This window comes from Vigna unguiculata, chromosome 11 (assembly GCF_037176805.1).
Source record: "Vigna unguiculata cultivar grain cowpea cultivar isolate G323 ecotype 2 chromosome 11, ASM3717680v1, whole genome shotgun sequence".
NCBI classification, from domain to species: Eukaryota; Viridiplantae; Streptophyta; class Magnoliopsida; order Fabales; family Fabaceae; genus Vigna; species Vigna unguiculata.
Genome location: NC_140802.1, coordinates 31,401,355 through 31,423,665, shown reverse-complemented (window position 1 = coordinate 31,423,665; position 22,311 = coordinate 31,401,355). Strand labels below are relative to the sequence as shown.

Here is a 22,311-nt window from a genome sequence, read left to right as displayed (position 1 = left end):
CTTTAGCATGCTTTGGCTTGTCATGCATCTTTTATTTGTTGCACTCTACATCAATCTTGAAAGCAAAAGTGGATTCAAATATAGTAAAGAATGTCATTATTTTGAAATATAAGATGATATGAGGTGACCTGGAAAACTAGAGTAGAAATAAAATAAAATTTTGTGAATTAAAGACCTATGGAAGCACAGGGTTAGATAAAAATGAATATCCATAGGAGATTTTTTGTCATTTACTAAATAAACATTAGCAGGGTAGAGGAAATGAGGTTGACATTTTTTTTTACAGTGCAAAGGGGATAAGTATGAGGAAAAAGTGGATGAGAGTGATAGGTTGGTGATGGAGGCTTGCAGACCTTCAGTCGGCTTCATCATTTTCACTATTGCTTCTATTCTTTTTGTTTTCTTTAAAGAGGGGTGAAAAGTAGGTAACAATCCATTTATTTATCATTTATCCAGTCTATTTAGACGAACGAAAATTATACTTGACATCTTTTTTAGAAGTGATTAAATTGAATCTTACTAATATTGTTTTATCTTTTAAAATTACGTGTATAAATATATTACCTCGAGTCTTATTATCTTTTGGATAAGAAAATGAGCCAAAACTTTGTTTTAGTTTATGCTTTTCTAATTTAGTTATTTTTTGTTGCAGTTTTAATGAATCTTTATGGGCTAGAAACATTTTAGCTTAATTTTGTTTTAAGTCATAAGTGTACCATTGATTAACTTCTATTTTATAGATTATTAATTACTTAATAATACTATAATTTTAATTCATGTAATACTATTTTCAATTATTAATTGCTTAATGAAACTATAATTTCTTATGTATTACATTAAAGGTGATGGATAAGGAGTGGAGTAAATTTCCAAGGATTAGTAATGAGTATATAAAGGGTGTTGAATCATTTCTTGATTTTACTTACACAAGAGGAAGGCCTCAAGGACATGAGATTTTATGCCCATGCACTAAATGTAAAAAATTATATTTGGGCTAGACGACACGTGATCTACGAACATTTAATTATCAGTGGATTTCTAGAAGGGTATGATCTTTGGGTTCACCATGGAGAAGAAATACCTTCACCTACTAGTAAAGATGAAGACATGGTAGATGATGAAGATTCACACGATGATAATAATGCCTTATTGTATGACACATTTAGAAATGTAGTAGAAGCAAAAGAAGACAAAGAGGGTCCTAACGATGAAGCTAGAAAGTTCTATCAATTGATTAATGATACAAATCAAGAACTCTACCCTAGATGTGAAAGCTTTTCCACTTTATCTTTCATCATTCGGCTATATTTATTAAAGTGTCTTCATGGTTGGAGCAATTTTTCATTCACTGACCTCTTACAACTACTAAAAGAGGTCATGCCTAACTTGAATATTCCTGAATCTTTTAACAAAACAAAGAGTATGATTACTGATTTAGGTCTTGATTATAAAAAGATTCATGCATGTCCAAAAGATTGTATGTTATTTTGGAAAGAGAGTGAGAATTTAGATGCTTGTAGTATCTGTAGATCTTCGCGATGGAAAGAATTTCCTGAAGTCAATTCTGAGGTTGAGGGCCCAAAATATCAGCATAGAGTTCCTGCCAAAGTATTGCTAGACTTTCCATTGATTCCTAGACTTCAAAGACTATTTATATGTTCGAAGACTACTGAGTCAATGAGGTGGCATGAAGAAGAACGAGCAAAGGATGGGAAAATGAGACATCCCGCTGATGGTGAAGCTTGGAAGAGCTTTGATGGCCTTCATGAAAATTTTTCTACTGACTTGCGCAATGCAAGACTTGGTTTGGCTAGTGATGGCTTTAATCCATTTAGAACCATGAGCATATCACATAGCACGTGGCCTGTCATGATGGTCGTGTACAACCTTCCACCTTGGTTGTGCATGAAACCTGAATATACAATGTTATCATTGTTGATTCCTAGACCACAATCAAATAGGAAATGATATTGATGTGTACCTTCAACCGCTGATCCAGGAGCTGAAAGAGTTATAGGAGTTGGGAGTACAAACCTATGATGCTTCAAAAAATGAGACATTTCAAATACGTGCAGCTCGTCTATGGACAATCAGTGATTACCCCGGATATGCTATGTTGTCTGGTTGGGGCATAAAAGGAAGATTAGCTTGTGCATATTGCAATTATGACACTAATTCATCCTACCTAAAACATAGCCATAAGATGTGCTATATGGATCATCGTGTCTTTTTACCAATGAACCATCCTTGGAGATTTAATAAGAATTCTTTTAATGATATTATGAAGATTTAAACTTTTGTGAAGTTATTTCATTCAATTGCAATTTTATTCAAATAACTAGGTTTTGAAATGTTATGAAGTTTTAGAGTTAAGGAAAAGACTCACCCTTACTTTCTTTATATTTCAGAGGAAGAAAATGGAGACTTAACATGCAATAATAAGATTGTCTAGCTTAACTTTTCATGTAACTTTGGATTCTGTTAAAGCTACATCTGGTATAGTGTAACTTGTTTGTAATATATTTCAAACTAAGAAGTATCTTTAGTTGGTTGTAAAAGTATACACAAACTTCTATTACAAGCCCCTATATGTATATTAACATTTTATTCACATAAATATTATGCATGTTTAACAAATGATGCATTTGAGTGATGTATCTTTCTTAGTCTTGTATTTGTTAAATGAATACAAATTAGTTTCCTTTAAACAAGTAAATGATATAATAAACAAATAAAGCATGTTGAAACTCACATTTCTCTTCCACACATTGAGGACAATGTGTCTCTTAAGTGTGGGGGTAGGAGGTTGAGTTATTGTTGTTTTGGTTCTTGTATATGTTTTTGTAGCTACTTTCTATTTTTCTGGTTAAATTTTTCTATTTCTGTTTTTAATTTTATTATTTATTTTTTGTTTTCAATTTTTTTACTGTTTTTAGCCTCAAATTCTACTTTTGTTCCCGTTTCTCTCTTTCTATTTTAGTCTTCAAATAAGTTTGTAAATGCATGAGAGTTCATTTGATAGACCTTGTAGCACGAAAATGAAGAGGAGAAGGTTCATGGCTGCAGCGGAAATGGAGTGAAATGGAGGAGTGGATTCAAGCTTGGAGGCGCTTGAAGCAATGAAGGTTAAATGAAGTACACAATTAAGCAATCAATTATAACAACTAAGAGCACTTTAGAAGTTGCCAACACACCAAAAACCGCAAAAAATTTGGAAAATCCTGAAGCTGCAAGGCCATAAAACGGGATTTTATGCCTCTGATTCAAAGATTTATCTTATTTTTTGTATTAAACATTTTTTATGTGATTCTTTTTTTGTTATTTTCGTCTCTCTTAGATTCAAGAGGCGAAAATCAGAAAAATATTTGGCCTATCCATGCGTTCAGAATAAATCACAAACAATAGGTGTGCGTAACTGAAAAACAGACTGGAGTAGAGTTGCTCACGAAAATTTGAAGATGTTCTATGAAATTCAAGATGAATGAACTTGATTATAATATAAAATCAAGCATGAATCATAGAAGAACATCTAGGACACTCAAAAGCATAATCCAATCGGTGAAATGGAAGAAAAACAGTGAGACATTTTCCTTACACATCCACAAGCATCACTTGAAGTTCATAGCTCAAATGTGTGATGTAGGACTTGGTTCTCATCAAACAAGTGCAAAGTTTTTAAACAACATAATGAACTGAAATTTAAAAGATGCACCGATTAAAATGAAGAAAAATAGTAAGGAATCAGAGAACAAGTGTTGGAAACAAAAAAATGGAACCTAAAAACACATTTACACCATTGAAGCAAGGAGTACTACAATTTGAATCAACAAGATTCATGTAGCCTCAATGACAATCGGTAGAAAACAAGAAAACTTGAAGAAAACAATGGAGAAGAAGAGAACAACACAGAAAAATGAAGACAAACACAAGTATGGACCAAGAACCTTACCCAAACCAAGACAATGGATGCACCAAGGCTTGGATGGCTCTAGATACCACTTGATGGACCTTGTAACACGAAAATGAAGAGGAGAAGGTCCATGGCTACAGCGGAAATGGAGTGAAATGGAGAAGTGGATTCAAGCTTGAAGGCTCTTGAAGCAATGAAGGTAAAATAGAGAGGAAACCTAGAAGAGAAATTTATTCTAGGAAAGGAGGCTAGAGGAGTTCTTGGTAGAAATTAGTCTACCAAAGTGACTCCAGAGGCAATAGATGGAGTACTCTCAACACTTAGTCTATCACCAATCCAAAGTAACCAAATACAAGAGTAGAATGACCCCATTTATAGGAATCATGGTTGGCCAAATGAAATGAGAAAGGTAGCATAAAATGAAATGGAGATGTAGCTTGGAGAATAACACCCCACGGTTCTTCTTCTTGATCCTCGAATTTCATCTTCATCTCTCACACGTGATGTTTCGAAGGAGAACATACAAATACTAGGAAGGAACGAGAGAGGCAGTTTTTTCTGGTCTTTTGGAAGCAGGAGAAAAGGTGGGAAGGGGAGAAAGAAGAAAAAGTGGAGAAAGCGAGAGAAACAGAAAGGTGGTGAGCGCTGGAAAAGAAGAAAAAGACTGTGAAGGTTCTTGCTAAATTCCATATTCTTTGTTTGAATTATTTGAATGATTAGGTTATACTGGTTTGAGTTGTTTTCAGTTTGGTCTTGCTATAGAAATTGTCGATGCATTTTGTTGGGACCTTCGATTGACGATAAAATGTAATTTGGGTTTTCTTTCGGAGGTTTTGTTTTGATGAGTTTCGGGTCTATTTTAATAGTATTGCTGTTGTTGTTGGCTTGATGAAACATATACTTCTATGAGTTGGTTTAGGGTTTTCGTAGTGGATTAATTCTATGTTCGTTATCATGTTTGAAGCACATTGAGTTTTCACGTCTGATGATGTTTTTTAGGTTGAAATGCTTGTTGTTCCTGAAGCTTGAACCATGGGCCCAGCATTTGTCAAACCATGTATGATGTATATTTTAATATTCGAATGATAACATAGAGTTGTGCAGTGAAATAATTCAATCACATGAATTTTCATAATGTTGCTTGTTTGCACTTTTGGGATTTTGTCGTGGGTTAATTCTGAGTTTGTTTTCATGTTTGAGTTACAATGGAGCGTGAATTCATTGACCGTTGTTGTGTTCTAATTTTAGTGATTTCATGGTCGGAGGTTTGGATGAAACCTTTGGTGTGACAGTGGGTTGAGGTGAGAAGAAGAACGCTAGGGTTGAGTGATTGGGGAAGAGTATCAAGCCTCGGATTGGGTTTTTAACAATGTTTTAATAACAAAAATGAATAAAAACAATAATAGGTAAAACTAAAACTAAAAATCACTAAATAATAAAACCTTAGCATAAGAAAAATTGGTAGGAATCTGACTCATTCCAAGTTTCTTTCTGTACCTCCATTTTCATATATCCTACGCACGCTATAATCAATTAGAAATTTATGCTGCCTCTACCCGTGTTTTAGCTGTCGCACCCATGCTTTATGCTTCATTTGGTCTTATCTTTCTTATATATAAATTAATTTTTCTCTTTTAAATCAATTTATTTTTTAATATAAGGGATTATTGATCATCATGATAAGTCTCGGATTTATTTGTTAATTATAATTCTCATTTTCTTAAATAAAATTTGATTATTATTTCTAGTCTCGAATTTGTTTGGTAATTAATGTTTTTTTATTAAACGAAGTTTGATTATCATGTCTAGTCTCGAACTTGCTTGATAAATAAATATTTTTGTTAAATAAATCTTAATCAGCATGTCTACTATCGTACTTGCTTGATGTTAAATCTTTATCATGTTGAGTCTCGAATTCACTTGATATATAATACCTATACATTAAAATTTAAAATAAAAGTAATAATGATAAAAAGAGATATTAATCAAATTGAAAGTTTTTAATAATTTGTTTTGAAAAGAGAACTACGTAACCCTAATTTCTTATTTTTATGAGAATATTTAGGAGCAAGGTCAAAAACCTTGTCAGGTCCAAATATAAAATTTTAAAAATAGTTTCTTCAATCATAGTAGTATGTTTTGTTTGATTTTTGGGAAAAACAAATATTTTAAAATCACATTAGTTTTGCACTTGATTAAAGGAACGGTCTTACGACGGACGTGTAGGGTGTTAATACCTTAACCACACGTAAGGTTTTCCATTGTTTTCCCAAAAACTATGGTGGCGACTCCCTTTATTAAATTTATATCTTAAAAAAGATGTTTTTTTTTTTTACGTTCACCGTTCCGTTGTGATTTTTTCCGAGGTTGCGACACATGCACCAAGTAACAAAGGCGCACCAAGTGTTCACTACAAGAAAATTGTAAATTACCGACGGACCAAAACCAACGGATCAATGTTCATCGGTAAATCAAACTTACCGCAAAATTACACACGAATATGTATTCATTATTTATCGACAGAGACCGACGAATACAATTTGTCGGTAAATCACACTTACCGACGAACTAACCGATGGATATGTAGTCGTTATTTACTGACTAAAATATTCGTCGGTAAAATGCTATGTCAAATTGTTGACTTATTTAACGATGAACTTTTTTTTGACCAACGGATCGTATCCTTCGGTAAAGTCCTCGATGAATTCAGAATTAAATTTCACTTTCCTAGCCCCAATTTCTTTTTCCTACCATAACGAAAGCCAAAAAACGAATACCTCTCTCTGTAGTGCACTGCCCCTTTGAACTTGGCACTGTGATGTTGTCGTTGGTCGTTATGACTGTTGTGCTTTCGTGGCCTGAGCAAGGTGTCTTTGTCGCCGTCCTCCCTTGATCTCACTTGTCATTGGTAACTTTGTGTGTGACCTTCCATCGCTGTTTTGTGGTAAGTGTAGTGGTAACTCTCGTTGGGTTGTGTTTCCTAGTTCAATGGTCACGTGGATTGCATTGACATTGCGTTGTGGTGAGGAGTCTGTCGGAGACCTAAGTCATTGCTAGGTGTGTGCCATTTTCTCCTTTCACTGTCTCGATCCCTTATTGAGTGATATGTTCTGTTTTTTGTTTGATTGAGTTGGTTGATTAGAAATTTGGTGTAGTTTTGAACCAATTCGTCAATCAAATTGTGTATCAAGTTTATTTGTGTTCTTATTTCTAAAACTGTGAAATTGGACATCCTTTATAGCCACAGGGATGGGTGATGGTAGTTGTCCTTTGTACATTGCACCGAGACCATCTTCACCAATACTCTAAACAAGGATTAAAGTTTTTTTATATATATTTTCTTACTAGTTTCTTGTAGACTAGATTAGACACCATTGAATTAATCTCAACTTTCATACTATCAAGCCACAAATTTCATTTTTTATAAGTCAAGTCTTATGAGAATAGTTTAGGATCATTTTTTAGTTCCCATATATTAATCTCATTCTAAAAATATGAACTACATTAAAGGTAATGAATAGAGTTTCAAAGCTGCCAAGAATTTGAATAGTATGAGCCTATATCAATTAGGTTATCAGACCTCAATCCTAAGAAGGGAGAGAGAAACCCCCTGAGAAAGGAAACTTAAATTGGAATTGTTTTGAGATCTGAAAAAATAGTGTGTTTTCACTTAGTTCAGATTCTATTTATATAACTACTAAATATGAGTAGTTAACCTACTGAATTCCTGAGTAAAAATTACTTAAAATTCCCTCCAAATTGACAAAAACTAAGCTAAAATACACTTTAATTATGCTGCATTCCACTTTGGTCTAGTTGGTATGATTCAGACCACTACTTCAGCTCTAAAGTTGTTCAACAATTCACCAAATGTACCTGTAAAAGCCTCCCACATCCTAGTCACAATTTGCTAAAATATACCTTACTATGCTAAACTATGCTAAACTTAGATACACAAAGGTAGCATGAAATTGGACCAAGACTCCAGCCTATAGCCCTCATCCAGGGTTCTCTTGCTTCCAAAAAATGTAACTGGACTTCCTACGTAAATTCCCAATGTTGAATCAAGTATAAAACCTAAATTCCAATAAGTCAACCCAAAAGTCAATATTTTCTTTCTTTACCAAAATTGCTGCAGATTTCTTTTGTCAGTACTGGTTTTTACCAAGCTTAATGAATGATATTGCTAAAATTGTGTTGAGGTAATTTGTGGCTGAGATTTTTTCAATGGCATCTTAATATATAGTTCATCATAGAATAACCATATACATGATTAGTATTGAGTTGTGAGAGACAAACTTTTCTGATTTTGGTATCTTTAGTATTTAGTTCGGCTTACAAACTTTATTAGTTTTTGCTTTAGAATCTTATTAACTTTGTGTTGAGTGAGAGGTAAAATTGCACTGCCTTTCTACTGTCACTCTCAAGCATTGCCTTTGCTTTGCTTTGCATCAAGGACCTTCTTCATCCCACCTAGATCAATTCAATTTTTTGTGATGCATTCCTACGTACAATAGTTCAATTTTTTTATTATGTTATCTTTTATTTCTACATGGTTCTTATATTCTGGTCAGAAATGCCTAAGAGAAAATACTAATGCAGGTAGGTGTTTGATAAAAATTCCTAAATGAATGCAAATTGTATAAGAGATTTAACCAACCATTGGAACATATTTCAATCTAGAATAAACTATGTATTATAGGTTGTTAATATATAGAAAACTGAATTCATGCAATGAGATGAACTGAATCATGAATGGAATATGCAAAGTGATTTAAAATCATGCCAATTGAATGATAGAAAATAGAACAAATGCGTCACAAAATTAAAAATCTTAAAACTGGAATGGGTTAGAATAGAAAACAGAACTCAATAATAGCATAGGATTCTGCTAATAGCAGAAACACCTTCTAGATTACTTCTATGTTGTTCAATACACACACACATGTTATTGCTTATGCTTGTTTATTTGCATTTCTAAAGTTGTAAAATTTGGATAGATGTTATCCTTATTTTGATATATTCATTTGCATGAAGTATAATATTTATTTGTGCACTATGATAGGGGAGGAAAGGATGAGGGTGAGGGTGGATCTGGAGGTAAATCATAGTAGCAAGGAAAGATTTTCCTAAAAGGTTGCCTAGTACCTTTTGTGAGGTATAAGTTCTTTCCACCTGATGTGATTCTGGCTAAGTATTATCATGCTGCTGATTTAAGTGTTGTTTTACTATTGTCATGGTATAAAAGGTGTTGTTGATTATGAAATGATCTTGTTGTCTTCGTGTATTCCTATTTGGATTATGTTAAAGGCAAACCATTAGGAAAAGAATATGAATTGGTTATGCCTTGTTGGACCAACCCCTAACGTGAATAAAAAGCTTAAATAAAAATTTCTCCAACTAAAGGATTTTTCCACCTAGAACACTATGAAACTTGTTAGAACCATTCCAATGGTCAATTTTGCCTTTAACACGTGTGATTAAGTGCCTTAAATAGTCTCCATCCACTTGCATTTGTATTTGAACTTCAAAACAAAAAGTCAAACTTTGGTCAAATTTCAACATTTCCACTTGGCTCCACTGGTTCAGATGTTCAATTTGGCAGAATTGGTTAATCCTCTACATTGAATCAACTTTGTACAAGTCCATTCTAATGTACTTGAAGGTCTAAAACTCTTAAATCACCAAATAAGACCTTAAATGTAAAAGTCAACCATGATGTCAAATTTTAACATTCAAGTGTTCTTCCAAAATTCATTAGGAAAAGCTACTAGGTTTTAACACCATTAGGAAAAGAATATAAATTGGTTATGCCTTGTTGGACTAGCCCCCAACGTGAACAAAAAGCTTATATAAAAACTTCTCCGACTTAAGGATTTTCCACCTAGAACACTATGAAACTAGTTAGATCCATTCCAATGGTCAAATTTTCCTTTAACATATGTGATTAAATGCCTTAAATAGTCTCCATCCACTTGCATTTGTATGTGAACTTCAAAACAAAAAGTCAAACTTCGGTCAACTTTCAACATTTCCACTTGGCTCCATTACATTTCAACATCTTGAATTTGGCAGAATTGGTTAATCCTCTACATTGAATCAACATTGTACAAGTCCATTCTAATGTCCTTGAAGGTCTAAAACACTTAAATGTATAAGAAAACACCAAAGTGAAAGACTGCAAGACAATAAAAACTCTTGTAAAAGACAACCAACACCTAAAAATATATTAGTTGATAAGTCTAATAGGGAAAGAAAGAGAGAAATGGGTGTCAATCGTGTACATTTGCACCTAAAAGAAAGAGAAGTTAGCCATTCACCATAAAGTGAGGGAAGAGAAGAAAGAAAAACATGGTTGCACTAATAAACCTGTGTTAAAAACATATAAAATTGAATTTTGTACTTTCAATTGCACTTTCATTTTGATTGTAGTTTGCATTGTATCTTTAAGTTATCTATCTAAAACTATGCAGATTTAAAACTATAAAGGCATCTTACAATATATAAAAACTGACTCTAATTATCAACTAAGCTAGATGTTAAGAATTAGAACAATTAAAAACTAAATCAGGCCAAAAACTAAGAACTGTATTAATGTAGTCAATAAAAATGTAAAGTAAGTGTCTAACAAAGTTTTAAATGGTAAAATGAAGTTTAAAATAAAGTCAATTACTCAAAACAAGAAAGAAATCAAAATTTGACTCTAAAACCTGAAATTAGACTACTAAAGACAACAAGAAAGAAAATTTGAGCTTAAATGGTCTGCATAGTCATGGGACTTACATTCCAATTAGGACATTGTAGTTGTTAGTTTTGAAATGGTTGAAAAGCCAAGAAGAGGGGTTGAATTGGCTAGTTAAAAATTTAAGCTATCTTTGCAAGCTAAAAACCACTTTTAATTGAATCAAATAGATCAACAAGTTAGGATGCAAAAGGTGCTGGACATTATACTTTCAGTCGATCAAAAATAGAGTTAACAGATTGATTTTACTAAACAGATTATGTTCTAGTATAATCAATCGATTGAAACAGCAAAACAGTCGACTGAAATACTAGGAAAAATGCAAAAATGCAAATTCGAATTTTAAACCAGTAACAATGCACAAGATTGATCAAGACAGGTTCCAAATGATTATGTAAACATGCTCAATGCTGCAGATACTATGAAAACATGCAAGAACATGAAAAAGATGATTAAAGTACAAGTTCTTTAAACTTTAAAATGAAAATGCAAGAGAGAAAGGTTAGAGAAGAGAGGACACCACGAGATTTTTATACTGGTTCACTCAAACCTGAGCTACATCCAGTTTGTCAAGGCAACCTGAGCTTGACTTTGCACTATTTCAAAAGATTTACAAAGTATCCATCCTTACACTTCCAAAATATACAAAAACACCACAAAAGACTCTTGAATCTCACAAGAATCACACCAGCACAGCAAGAACCCTCTTGCAGACCTGGAAAACGACTAGGCACACACACAAAGCTTGAGAAAGATCAAACCTCAGTGGTAGCACAACCCATCCTACCACAAACCACTTTCTCCAAGCTTCAAACCAAGCCAAAAGCTCCAAGAATTGATCCAAGATCAATCTTCATTTGCTGCAAACTGCATGATCACGAAAGAGAGAGTTTCCACAAGTTTCCAGAATAAAATCACGCTCTAAAATGATCAACAGACCTCTCTTTCAAAAATCACAGCTTTTATAGTCAAACTGTTACGAAATTTAATAGGTTGATTTTCAAATCAATCGGTTGATTTCACTTGACTTAAGTGAAATTAGTCGATTAAAAACTAAATCAACTGATTGAATTTGTTGTAGTTTAAGACTACTGCAGCCAACCTTTTAACTTGTTGAAAAACCATTCAACAGACTAAAAGAGACATTTTAACCTGTTGAAAAACCATTCAACAGATTAAAAGACACACATAAGACCAAATACATCTAATTAATGCTACAAGGTCTACAATATGAATTACAAACTTCAAATACACTTTCTCAATGATGTAACTACATGGAGAGCACACGTTCCATCCTTGATCAACATGGTTATCATCAAATCACCTTTCCTTCATCAATGTAGGGTTCATTCTAATGGTAATGACTTCAAGATAGTTCAATAGAGCTTCATTCAATGTTCATCAAATCTTCAAGAAGCAAACCACTTTGGCTTCTCATGTCAACAATAGTTTGGTTAGTATTTGGATATCTTACTTTTAATTTGTTCAATTTGAGTTCCTAAGGTGCACCAATGTCACAATATACAAGTTAGTGTGTTAGTTCCCTATATACAAGAAAAATAGGCTAAACTAGGCTAACTAGTTAGTCTCAAACTAATAAAAAGCATATTAAGGGTTAGTTATTAGCAAATGGAAAGAAAAATGTACTCTAAAATGATTCAATAAGAGTAATGAAACAATGAAAACAGCAAACACATATCACACTCTCATCTCAACTTTTAAAGGCTTAAAATGAGGATTTTTCTTCAAATTGAGTGTGTGGAGTTTAAAATAGGGTATCAAAATGGTTTTTTTTATCCTTTGGCCATGCATAATATGACACAAGTGAACTTTAGAAACAAACAAATAAAAAAAATATAAAGAGAATTACAAAATGACTAGTTAAAGTAAAGTGAGTGCAAAATGGCTTGCAAAGAGTGCCTAAAATGCATATGAAGACAAAAAATGAGTTTCAAGTCATGTAAATGCTTTGAACACGTTTCAATATGATGTAATGGCCGACGGCTCAGACGACGGAGGTGTCCGTCGAAAATTACCGATGGACTTTTACAATCTGTCGTAAAGTCTTACTGACGATGTGTTTACCGACAAATTTTTGGTTGTCGAAAGTCCGTTGGTAAAACATCATTACCGACGGATTATGGCCATTACCGATGGATTGTGATCGTCGGTAATAAGTGTTTTTCTTTTAGTGATTGCCTCCAAGCACATTCTCAGCCAAAAGGTTTGAATTGGGCTTGCATTAGCCCAATTTGAAACTAAACAACAAAGTACTTTAGTATTTGTATTCTATAGCATGGCCTAACATGTGGCCCAAAATAAAAGTTATTCTAATGCTCCAATCATGTGTGCTCTTATATTTTGATGTCTTCTTTAGTCCATGAGAACAATATATAAAGCCCATGATGAATTTGATCCTCTTAGGGCAAGCCCATTTGGATCCTTCTAAGCATGTCTCTTGTTATTGGGCCTTTGATTTGGCTTTGATCTTTAGGAGCATGTGGGCCGTGTATTGGACCCTGAGCATGATTTGGGCCTTGGTGTTGGCCCAAGCTATAAGCCTTGGGGTGGATGCATCATCATTGCTTGAGTTCTTAGCTAAGGCTCTGATTGTAGAAAATAGATTGAGATGATTAATTGTAGTTTTATGTTGCATAGTTCTTCCACTCATTTGTTGAAAACAAAATGTTGCTTTCTAGTTTTGACATTTAATTCTTGGGTGAGTTTTGAGCCTAATTTTCATTCTTGTGTGATTCATTCATCTAGGCTAGTACATTTAAGAACTTGTGCGTTTTCTGTTTGATATAGCTGAACTGTGTCATACTTTTTTAGATGATTAAGGCCTTATTTTCGAGCCCATTAGCGAAATAGCCAACCCAACCATACATCTTCCATTACACCTTTAGTTTCAGCTTTTAATGACATGTGGTAGTCATTGTTCATGATCGTTAATAATTTAAATGGTGTTAGCAAAAAAAGAGCTAATTGAACAAAATTGATGAAAATTAGAACTTATTTAAATACAAAAACAAAATTATGACTGATTTAATAAAACTTGACGAAAATTAAAATTAAAAAGATATTTTAACCTTTATTGATTAATGTTAATCTATTATAATAATAATAATAATAATAATAATAAAATAGAGAATAATAATTTTATATAATAAAATTATATAAAATATGATGTATTTTGTTTGGTGGGGTGTGAGTTTTATTTTCCAAATAATAACTCTACAAGAATAAGCAAAATGCACATATCATTTTTACACTCAACTTAGTTATAAATTATTATTTTATTATAATATTCGATTTATATTTATTTTTATTAAGTTAATATAATATTTTATTATAGAAGGCAGTTATAAAATGATATAGGAACAAAAGTGGTGTGAAAGAATATTTTTCCATTGGATAAATCACTGCTTCAATTTAGGTATTTATCTAAATGATGATGTCAGACGTGGCAATTTGGTCGTCCATGCGGAAGAATCATGATTACGTATAATCATGCCTCAAATTCCAAGTTGAACAATGACAGGATCTAAAGATTAATAGAATAATCTCAGTTGTTACATGGTTTCATATCATACCTCACGTTGGTCCCCTTTAATTAAAAAAAAAGACCACGAAGTACCCTAATTCGCAAAGTCCATTTTACACGTTATATATATATATATATATATATATATATATATATATATATATATATATATTATTTATGTCCTTTCTTCCCTCCCAACTTTATAAAAATGAAAATATTATAACAGCACCACACTTTCTCTTTTTTTATATCAATGAAGTTAATATAAACAGACCGATAAAGTTAATATGTGTCGAGCATAATGACTTTTATTGTTTTTATTTCAACCACAAATATATTATTCTCCTAGAGATGTAGTTCTTGCTTGAGTCTGAACGTGTGTATATATATATATATATATATATATATATATATATATATATATATATATATATATATATATATATATATTATGATGAAACTTATTCTTTTGACTGAACTTTTTCACTGTTACCAATGTATCTATTAAACAAACAATAATAATAATAAAAATAAAAACTATACAAATATACTAAACAACAGTAGAATAACACAAATATATAGTTGTAATACTTATATTTCGTTATAAGGTAGAAATTAAGCGTTTACACAAACATCGTAAGATTATAGAAAAACATCTCATTAGGAACACTAGAAGGTACTTTTACTAGCCAGAAAAGAAAACGATGATTAGAGATTCAACGTGCTTATAATTAAACTCTTTAAGATTAATATACGGATTAATAGCAGGACTCAAATAGTTGGATAAGAGGCACTGGTAGCAATTCCACACAAACCTTCTTTGGCACGTATATCTCTCTTCATCCTTATGTACCCTTTCTCACCCCATTCAGTTCCCCATGAATTCTTTACCAACCAATACTTAGTACCATCACCACCTTTTCCATAACCAACCACTGTAACAGAATGATCCATGTCAGTTCCACACTTTCCTGTGAAAATCCCACTTGAATAAAACTGGAAAGCGGAACCTCCAGCTTCAACATAAGCTGACACTGGTTGATGTGCCACTGCTTTTAGGAGTGCCTTTTCACTGTTAGCTGGAACTTTCTCGTACCCTTTGATCTTAATAGCTACACCATCCCTTTCCTTCTTAACCTTACAACTCTTGTTAACCCCTTTGTAGGGGTAGTTTGTTTCACTTGCTATTCCTCCTTTCTTTGCAAGAAATTCAAAGGCATCTTCCACATAACCACCGTTGCATCCCTCGCTGTCACCTCTCACACAATCTACCAGTTCTTGTTCTGACAGCGACACCAATTCACCTTTCGTTATATGATGGAGACCCTCGATGGAAGCCACAGTTGAAAATGCCCAACAACTTCCTGTTTGCACAAGTTGATGTATATAAGACATTATTTAATGGAGCATTAATAGAAAATAATTGAACTGATGGAAAACAGAATCTTACGACATATGCCTTGGTCCTTGATTGGAGTAACAGCACCTCTTTTCCTCCAGTCCACGGTAGCAGGAATCTTAGTGACACAGTCATACATAAACGATGTTTCTGTTGCTGTCAACACGCTACGTTCCTTCTTCTGACCATTAATAAGTAAAGCCTTAAACTCTTCATTATGGAGATCAGCAAATTGGTTAATGCTGAGGTTGAAAGGTTTGTCCGCAGCAGCATTGAAGGACTCAATGAACTGCAAATTGTTGTTGAATATTTGGAACCGTTTATCCTTCTCAGCAGCATCCTTGTACACCTTACCGTACTGTGCCATCCACTTCTCATGTCTCTCCGATAAGAAGGCCTCAGGCAACCTGCGAGACACTGCATGGCATGTCCACAAAGTGAAAACAAGCAACAAAACTAAAATACTGTTATTTTGGCTGAATGAACTCATCATGTAATGAGAAGAATAGTTTAGAGTAGGTTTGATGAAGTATTCGTTGTAACAGAGACAAAGAAAATTGATTTAGTTTGGGGCAAAGGCAATGACAATGGGAAGTAATTTATAGTGGTGAGGAGCACCTCAAAAGTTGTTTCGTAGTGCATGGAATAGTAGGCAGCACAATTTTGAGCCACTTTCTACTTGGATTCTCGACAGCACTGAACCACGTGTGTCATGCGAATTTGTTGAACAGATTGCTTTCGATGAAAGATCCTTTTCCAGTCCAATTGATGTAGAATTCGACGACCACACGTGCTAACCCCCTCTTATCCGAACGTGTTGCAATATAATCTCTTAACAAAACACAAAGCATACGGTCATTCTTATGTTCAGAAAAGAGGGTGTATGAAAGTTTCTGCTTACGCCAGCCCTCAGTGACGCCAGTTATCTGTGGAATGTGGCCATAGTAATCATTCCTATTTTATATATATATATATATATATATATATATATATATATATATATATATATATATATATATATATATATATATATATATAAACTAATTATTGAATTACAATAAATCATAAAAATTAATTAATGAGTGATCAATCTAAATAATAATTAATAAATTAAAAGTTATTAGTAATTAAAATAATTTTAAAAGATAATAATTGATTTTTAAGTTACATTAAAATATTCTTTATTATAAATTAATTTTTAAATTGATCATTAATATTAGTTATTAAAATTTTGATTAATAAAAAAATTAATTTTTAAATTAGTCTCTAATTAAAAAAAAATTGAACATATTTTAAGTCCTTAAAATTAATGATTATTTAAGATTTTTTTTTAAATAATTATATATGGATGACCATGTATGATAATTATATGACGACTAAGACTAAACATTTATGAAAAAGCTCAGGAGTGTTTTTATTTTGTTCAAATTTTCTGTTCCCAATTATAAAAATTCCCTCTCTCAGACAATGACATAAGTTAGAAAGTTACCTGATAAACTAACGTATAATATGAGATTTCTCTTGCGATTCATCTTCTTGAAGTGCTTAAAGTAACTTTTTAGTTGCGCAAAACCAAAATAAACAGTGTGAAGTAGAGCCTCCAAATGTACCATTTTTGGGGAGCTAAAAGCTATTTTCAAAGAACTTTTGGCTGGTGGTAACACATATTTCACGTCGCTTAAAAATGCTGTTTTGCATCAATTATTTAGACGATGTAAGTAAAAAGTTTAAATTTCTATATAGATTCGCTTCACTATTGATGCAGCATTTGTTTAAAGGTTCGTGACTTTTTTTTATCTTCTTTCTTATTTTCTTGTTAACTCCAGGAGTCTCAATTTTTTTTTTAAAAAGACCTAATTAACTTCCAATATATATGTAAAAAAACCTCAATATAGTATTTTCTGCTTAATTGGTATGATTGCGTTGAAAGTATCATAAGTGAAAATTTGGATCACGTTTAAAATTCTAAATCATGACCCTCGCGTCAGGAAATTGCTTAGTAATCTAAATTAAAAAATTTAATTTAGAATAGTTTAATATAATAATCATATAATTCTTCAGTCTAGTGGTAGTAATAAATTCATGCATTCATTTTAATTTTTCAAACCTAAAGGAGCTCTGTTCCTGCCGAATACAGATGTACCCGCGAACAAAAGTTATGTAGGGACCAATGTAGAACAATAAATAACTATAATAGTAAAAATAACATTGTCCTCCTTACCTCGTGAGCAGTGTCTTTTATAGTACTTTAATGGGCCTAACCCTATGGGCCTAGGGTTTGCCATGTTTAGCTGGTTTTTAGGTTTTGTTAACTATGATTAATTAGTTTGATTCTCTTTTAGTTGATCACTATATTGTAATATCCAAGCTGGAGTATAACCAAGTGATGAAGGTTCCTTCGCTGGAGTATATCCATGCTAGCTTAGTTGGAATATATTCGGCCTAATTTAGTGGACTATACTCGGCTTGGTTTGGTGGAGTATACTCGACCTGGTTTGGTGAAATATACTCGGCCTGGTTTGGTGGAGTATACTCGGATTGGTTTCAATGCGTCTGGTCTAAAACCCACGCTGCTTGCCCTTCTTATAAGGTTGAGGTATCCTCGCCTTTCTAGGTAGTAGCCTATTAGGTGGTTTAGGATATCCTCTTTTCCCATCACGTACACTAGTCCCCCAAGAGTTGAGACTATCTTAGTTGGAAACTCTTCATAGTGGATATGTAAATGTGGCGCTGTCTCCGCTTGCCTGCGTCACTCAACATGCCTTTACTTTCTGATATGATTTTTTCTTTATTCAAAAGTTTGAGGCACAGGTGACTCTTCAAGTGTAACGTTTATGGAGAAGTGGAAAAGGCTGCATGCGTGAAGTGGGCTTGGGCCTCAGCTTGATGTGACGTGCCATAGGGAACTGCGACAACCATTGTTTGTAAGGCGTTGGATCCTTTTGATCTAACGGATGGGACGCTATGCATTGTGCTCATAGTTTTACTATAAATAGGCTAATTACGTGTGACACCCTTGTTTAGCCATGCTTTTACGATCAAGACATACTGTTGCGTTCGTGAACTTGGCAGGTATGTCTTCACCCTTATTGTCTGATAAGTTTGCCTCTAAGGCTCATTCGGATCGGGTAGGGACATCTTTGGCCCATCCCTCTAGTAGTAGCACCTCTTCTGATGAGGAGAGTTTGTCTGATGTTCCTCTTCGTTCTGGGTACGAGTGGGTTGATAGTGGTGTGCGTGAATATTTTTCGAAGTACAAGTGGTCTTCCTCTATTCGCAGGTTTGCCGAGGCATATGCGATTTTGGATGAGGATAACCCTGATGAGGCTGTGTCATTAGACCGAGTTGGTCACGTGGATAACGCTTACCATGGGCAAGAGGGTTACTCTGACGAATTTTTTTATATGTATGTTGTGTTGCTTACAAACTTACATGTTCGGTTGCCCTTTGATGAGTTCACTGTTGGGGTGTTGCGTATTTTAAACGTGACTCTGTCACAGCTGCACCCCAATGCATGGGCTGCTCTACAAGCCTTTAGGTTCCTATGTCTAGTCTTAGGTTTAAGGCCATCTCCAGTTGTGTTCCTACATTACTATAGTACCAGGCCTAAGAAACCTGTGAGTTGGCATCACTGTTTGGTCAGCCTAGGATAGTCCTGCTTGCCCCGTACTCCTCTTCTTTTAAAAATTATAAGAACATCTTCTTTAGGGTTGTAGTTAACCCTTTTGGTCGTTCCTACTTTTTTTATGGTGACACCCCTAAATTTTCATTTTATTGGACGTGTAATCCGCTGCATTATGATGAGTGGCCCCAGACTATGATGTCAGCTGAGGATTGCGAGGTTCTTAATTTGCTAGATTCACTTCCTCGACGGCTTCCCACTAGGCGTATTGTGGCCATACTAAACTCTCCTCGTCCTCGTGGGGACATGTTGGGTATGTTCAAATTTTTCTCGTGACATGCTATATGTTGACCTTTCGTACTTTGTTTTTGTTTATATTAGCGTTGATGGCGTCTCACGAGGGTGTTGGTGTGGGTCAAAAAAGTCGCTTCCACTTGCTTCGTGAGAAATTGAATGAACGGAAGAAAAATGGAGACACAGTTCTTGGGACGAGCGTTGCACCCCATGCCAAAGTTGGTGCAGGTGTTGGGAGTCCTCGGACTCCTCCTCCGATAGAAAATAAAAGAAAAAAGGTTGCCCAAAAGGATGGGAATTCGTCATGTCAGGCCTCCCCCAAACGCAATTGTGTGTCCGAGGATGCTTCTTACAAGCGCTTGATGGGGACAGAGATGCAGATATATGATGGGATGAGCATCACTATATCTCAAGAGGAAGCCAACTTGATTACAGAGGCACCCTTGCCTAGTTTGATGAAAGCTTTTGCACAGTACCAATCTCGAGCTTTAGTGATTGGGAGACATATCGGCCATGAGCTCATTAAAGTGGGCCAGACAGAGAATCTTGAAGCCGAAGTTGCCTTGTTGAAAAAGCAGCTGCGAGCGGCTAATATTGAGAAAGACAAGTTTGTGGGGGAGGTGAGTGATCTCTAGAAGCATCTCCAACAGGCTATTGGTGATAGGAAGTCTTGGTGCAATCGCTGTCTTGAAGCTGAAGAGAAGGTGAAGAAAAGCTATGAGGAAGTATCTGTTCTGAAACGTTCCCTTGATGAGATGAAGATTGCCCACGCAGAGCTAGACAAGGAAGTTTGGGAGTTGTGGGAGGGTGTCGTGGAAGAGAATGAGCTTGGCTTTAGGAAGGCCTTGCGTCAAGCATCCCTTCTCTTTGATATTCGCGCGGATGATGACCACTTTGATGTGGGGAAGGATGTGTATCAAAAATCATTGGTGCAGATTGAGGATATTCCTCCTTGTCCTGAACATGCCGAGGATACTCCCTCTACTCCCTCTAGGGAAGGTCGCAAAGGTGGTGGTGCAAATGGGATTGAGGGAAGAGACTAGCTTGTTAGCTTGACGAATGTTTTTTGTGTTGTCACTGGCTTTGTAAGCCCTTTTTAGGCCAATGCATGTTGACCTTAATCATTTATGTTGTTTAATACTAATTAGTTTAACTAGTGGACAATGCATGTTGACCTTAATCATTTATGTTGTTTTGATTGGGATGTGTATTGCATGTTTATGACTTGTTATTCCAACTCAGAAGGCTTAACCATTTGCCTCGACTTTTGTTTTATTTTATATGCATATAGCAATATGCCACCTTTGGAGTTTAAGCAGCCCAACCTATCTTGGTTCAAGACATCGCTGGATTGTCGGAGGTGTCTCCACTAGTTGCTTGTATAATGTACTGAATCTGTATGCATTTTGCGTTTTAGCAGTATATGTAGAGGAGAGAGTGAGGTTGTTATTTATGGCTGGAGTTTGCTTTCTTCTTTGTTTCGAGGGTTTGCTTACGTCATTTGATTGCACGAATTTTACTGCTTGATTTTTGCTATTGGTATTATAGTGGCTCAACCATAATATCTTAGGTCGCCAGAAATTATTTCTGTTCATGTACACGTTGTGGTGTGTGTAATTGACTTTGTGTGGGAGAGGTGTTGTACTAGGGCCTTCTAGGCTGATAGTCATGATAAGTTTTCCTTTATGAGAAATAAGGTCTTGCAACAGTCGGGCTTGGTTAATGGGTTGTATCAACAGGGACTTGTAAAGGATGGAGTCTTAGGAGAGACCTGGAGTCGACCTTGGTTGATAGGTTATATCAACAGTGACTTGTGAGAGATAGGGTCTTAGGAGAGACCTTGAGTTGACCTTGGTTGATAGGTTGTATCAATAGGGACTTGTGAGAGATGGGGTCTTCGGAGAGACCTTGAGTCGACCTTGGTTGATGGGTTGTATCAATAGGGACTTGTGAAAGATGGGGTCTTAGGAGAGACCTTGAGTCGACCTTGGTTGATGGGTTGTATCAACATAGACTTGTGACAGATGGGGTCTTAGGAGAGACCCTGAGTCAACCTTGGTTGATAGATTGTATCAACATGGACTTGTGAGAGATGAGGTCTTAGGAGAGACCCTGATTCAACCTTGGTTGATGGGTTGTATTAACAGGGACTCGTGAGAGATGAGGTCTTAAGAGAGACCCTGAGTCGACCTTGGTTGATAGGTTGTATCAACAGGGACTTATGAGAGATGGGGTCTTAGGAGAGACCTTGAGTTGACCTTGGTTGATGGGTTGTATCAACAGGGACTTGTTAGAGATGGGCTCTTAGGAGAGACCCTGAGTCCATCTTGGTTGATAGGTTGTTTCAACAAGGACTTGTGAGAGATGGGGTCTTAGGAGAGACCCTGAGTCGACCTTAGTTGATAGGTTGTATCAACAGGGACTTGTGAGAGATGGAGTCTTAGGAGAGACCCTGAGTCGACCTTGGTTGATGGGTTATATCAACAGGGACTTGTGAGAGATGGGGTCTTCGGAGAGACCTTGAGTCGATCCTAGTTGATGGGTTGTATCAACAGGGACTTTTTTTCCTGGAGGGGGTATATATAGAGATCTTAAGATAAAACATGTAGTGATGACACAAAGTATTTTAAAAGATTGAAGTACGAAAGAGTGACATTAGTTGCAAAGTTTAGCTGTAATAAAACTTTAAATGAGTCATGTTCCATGTCTTGGGAACTGGCTCGCCGAACAAATATTCAACTTGTATGCTTTTTTTTTCAACATCTGCAAGCATCCGGAAAGGTCCTTGCCAATTCGCAGA

General features: G+C 34.9%; 1 protein-coding gene and 1 pseudogene across 1 annotated transcript; one reads left to right on the top strand and one right to left on the bottom strand.

The window, feature by feature from the left end:
* The first annotated feature begins 845 nt into the window (after positions 1-845).
* On the top strand, positions 846-2,293 carry LOC146881771 (uncharacterized; annotated as a pseudogene).
* A 12,469-nt stretch (positions 2,294-14,762) lies between these two features.
* LOC114168839 (senescence-specific cysteine protease SAG39-like) lies at positions 14,763-16,158 on the bottom strand. Its single transcript, XM_028053801.2, has 2 exons — positions 15,647-16,158; positions 14,763-15,560 (listed from the first exon to the last, which is right to left on the bottom strand). Exons 1-2 carry the CDS (start codon positions 16,086-16,088, stop codon positions 14,968-14,970), a joined length of 1,035 nt encoding a protein of 344 aa, XP_027909602.2. The 5' UTR covers positions 16,089-16,158; the 3' UTR covers positions 14,763-14,967.
* Between the last annotated feature and the right edge of the window lie 6,153 nt (positions 16,159-22,311).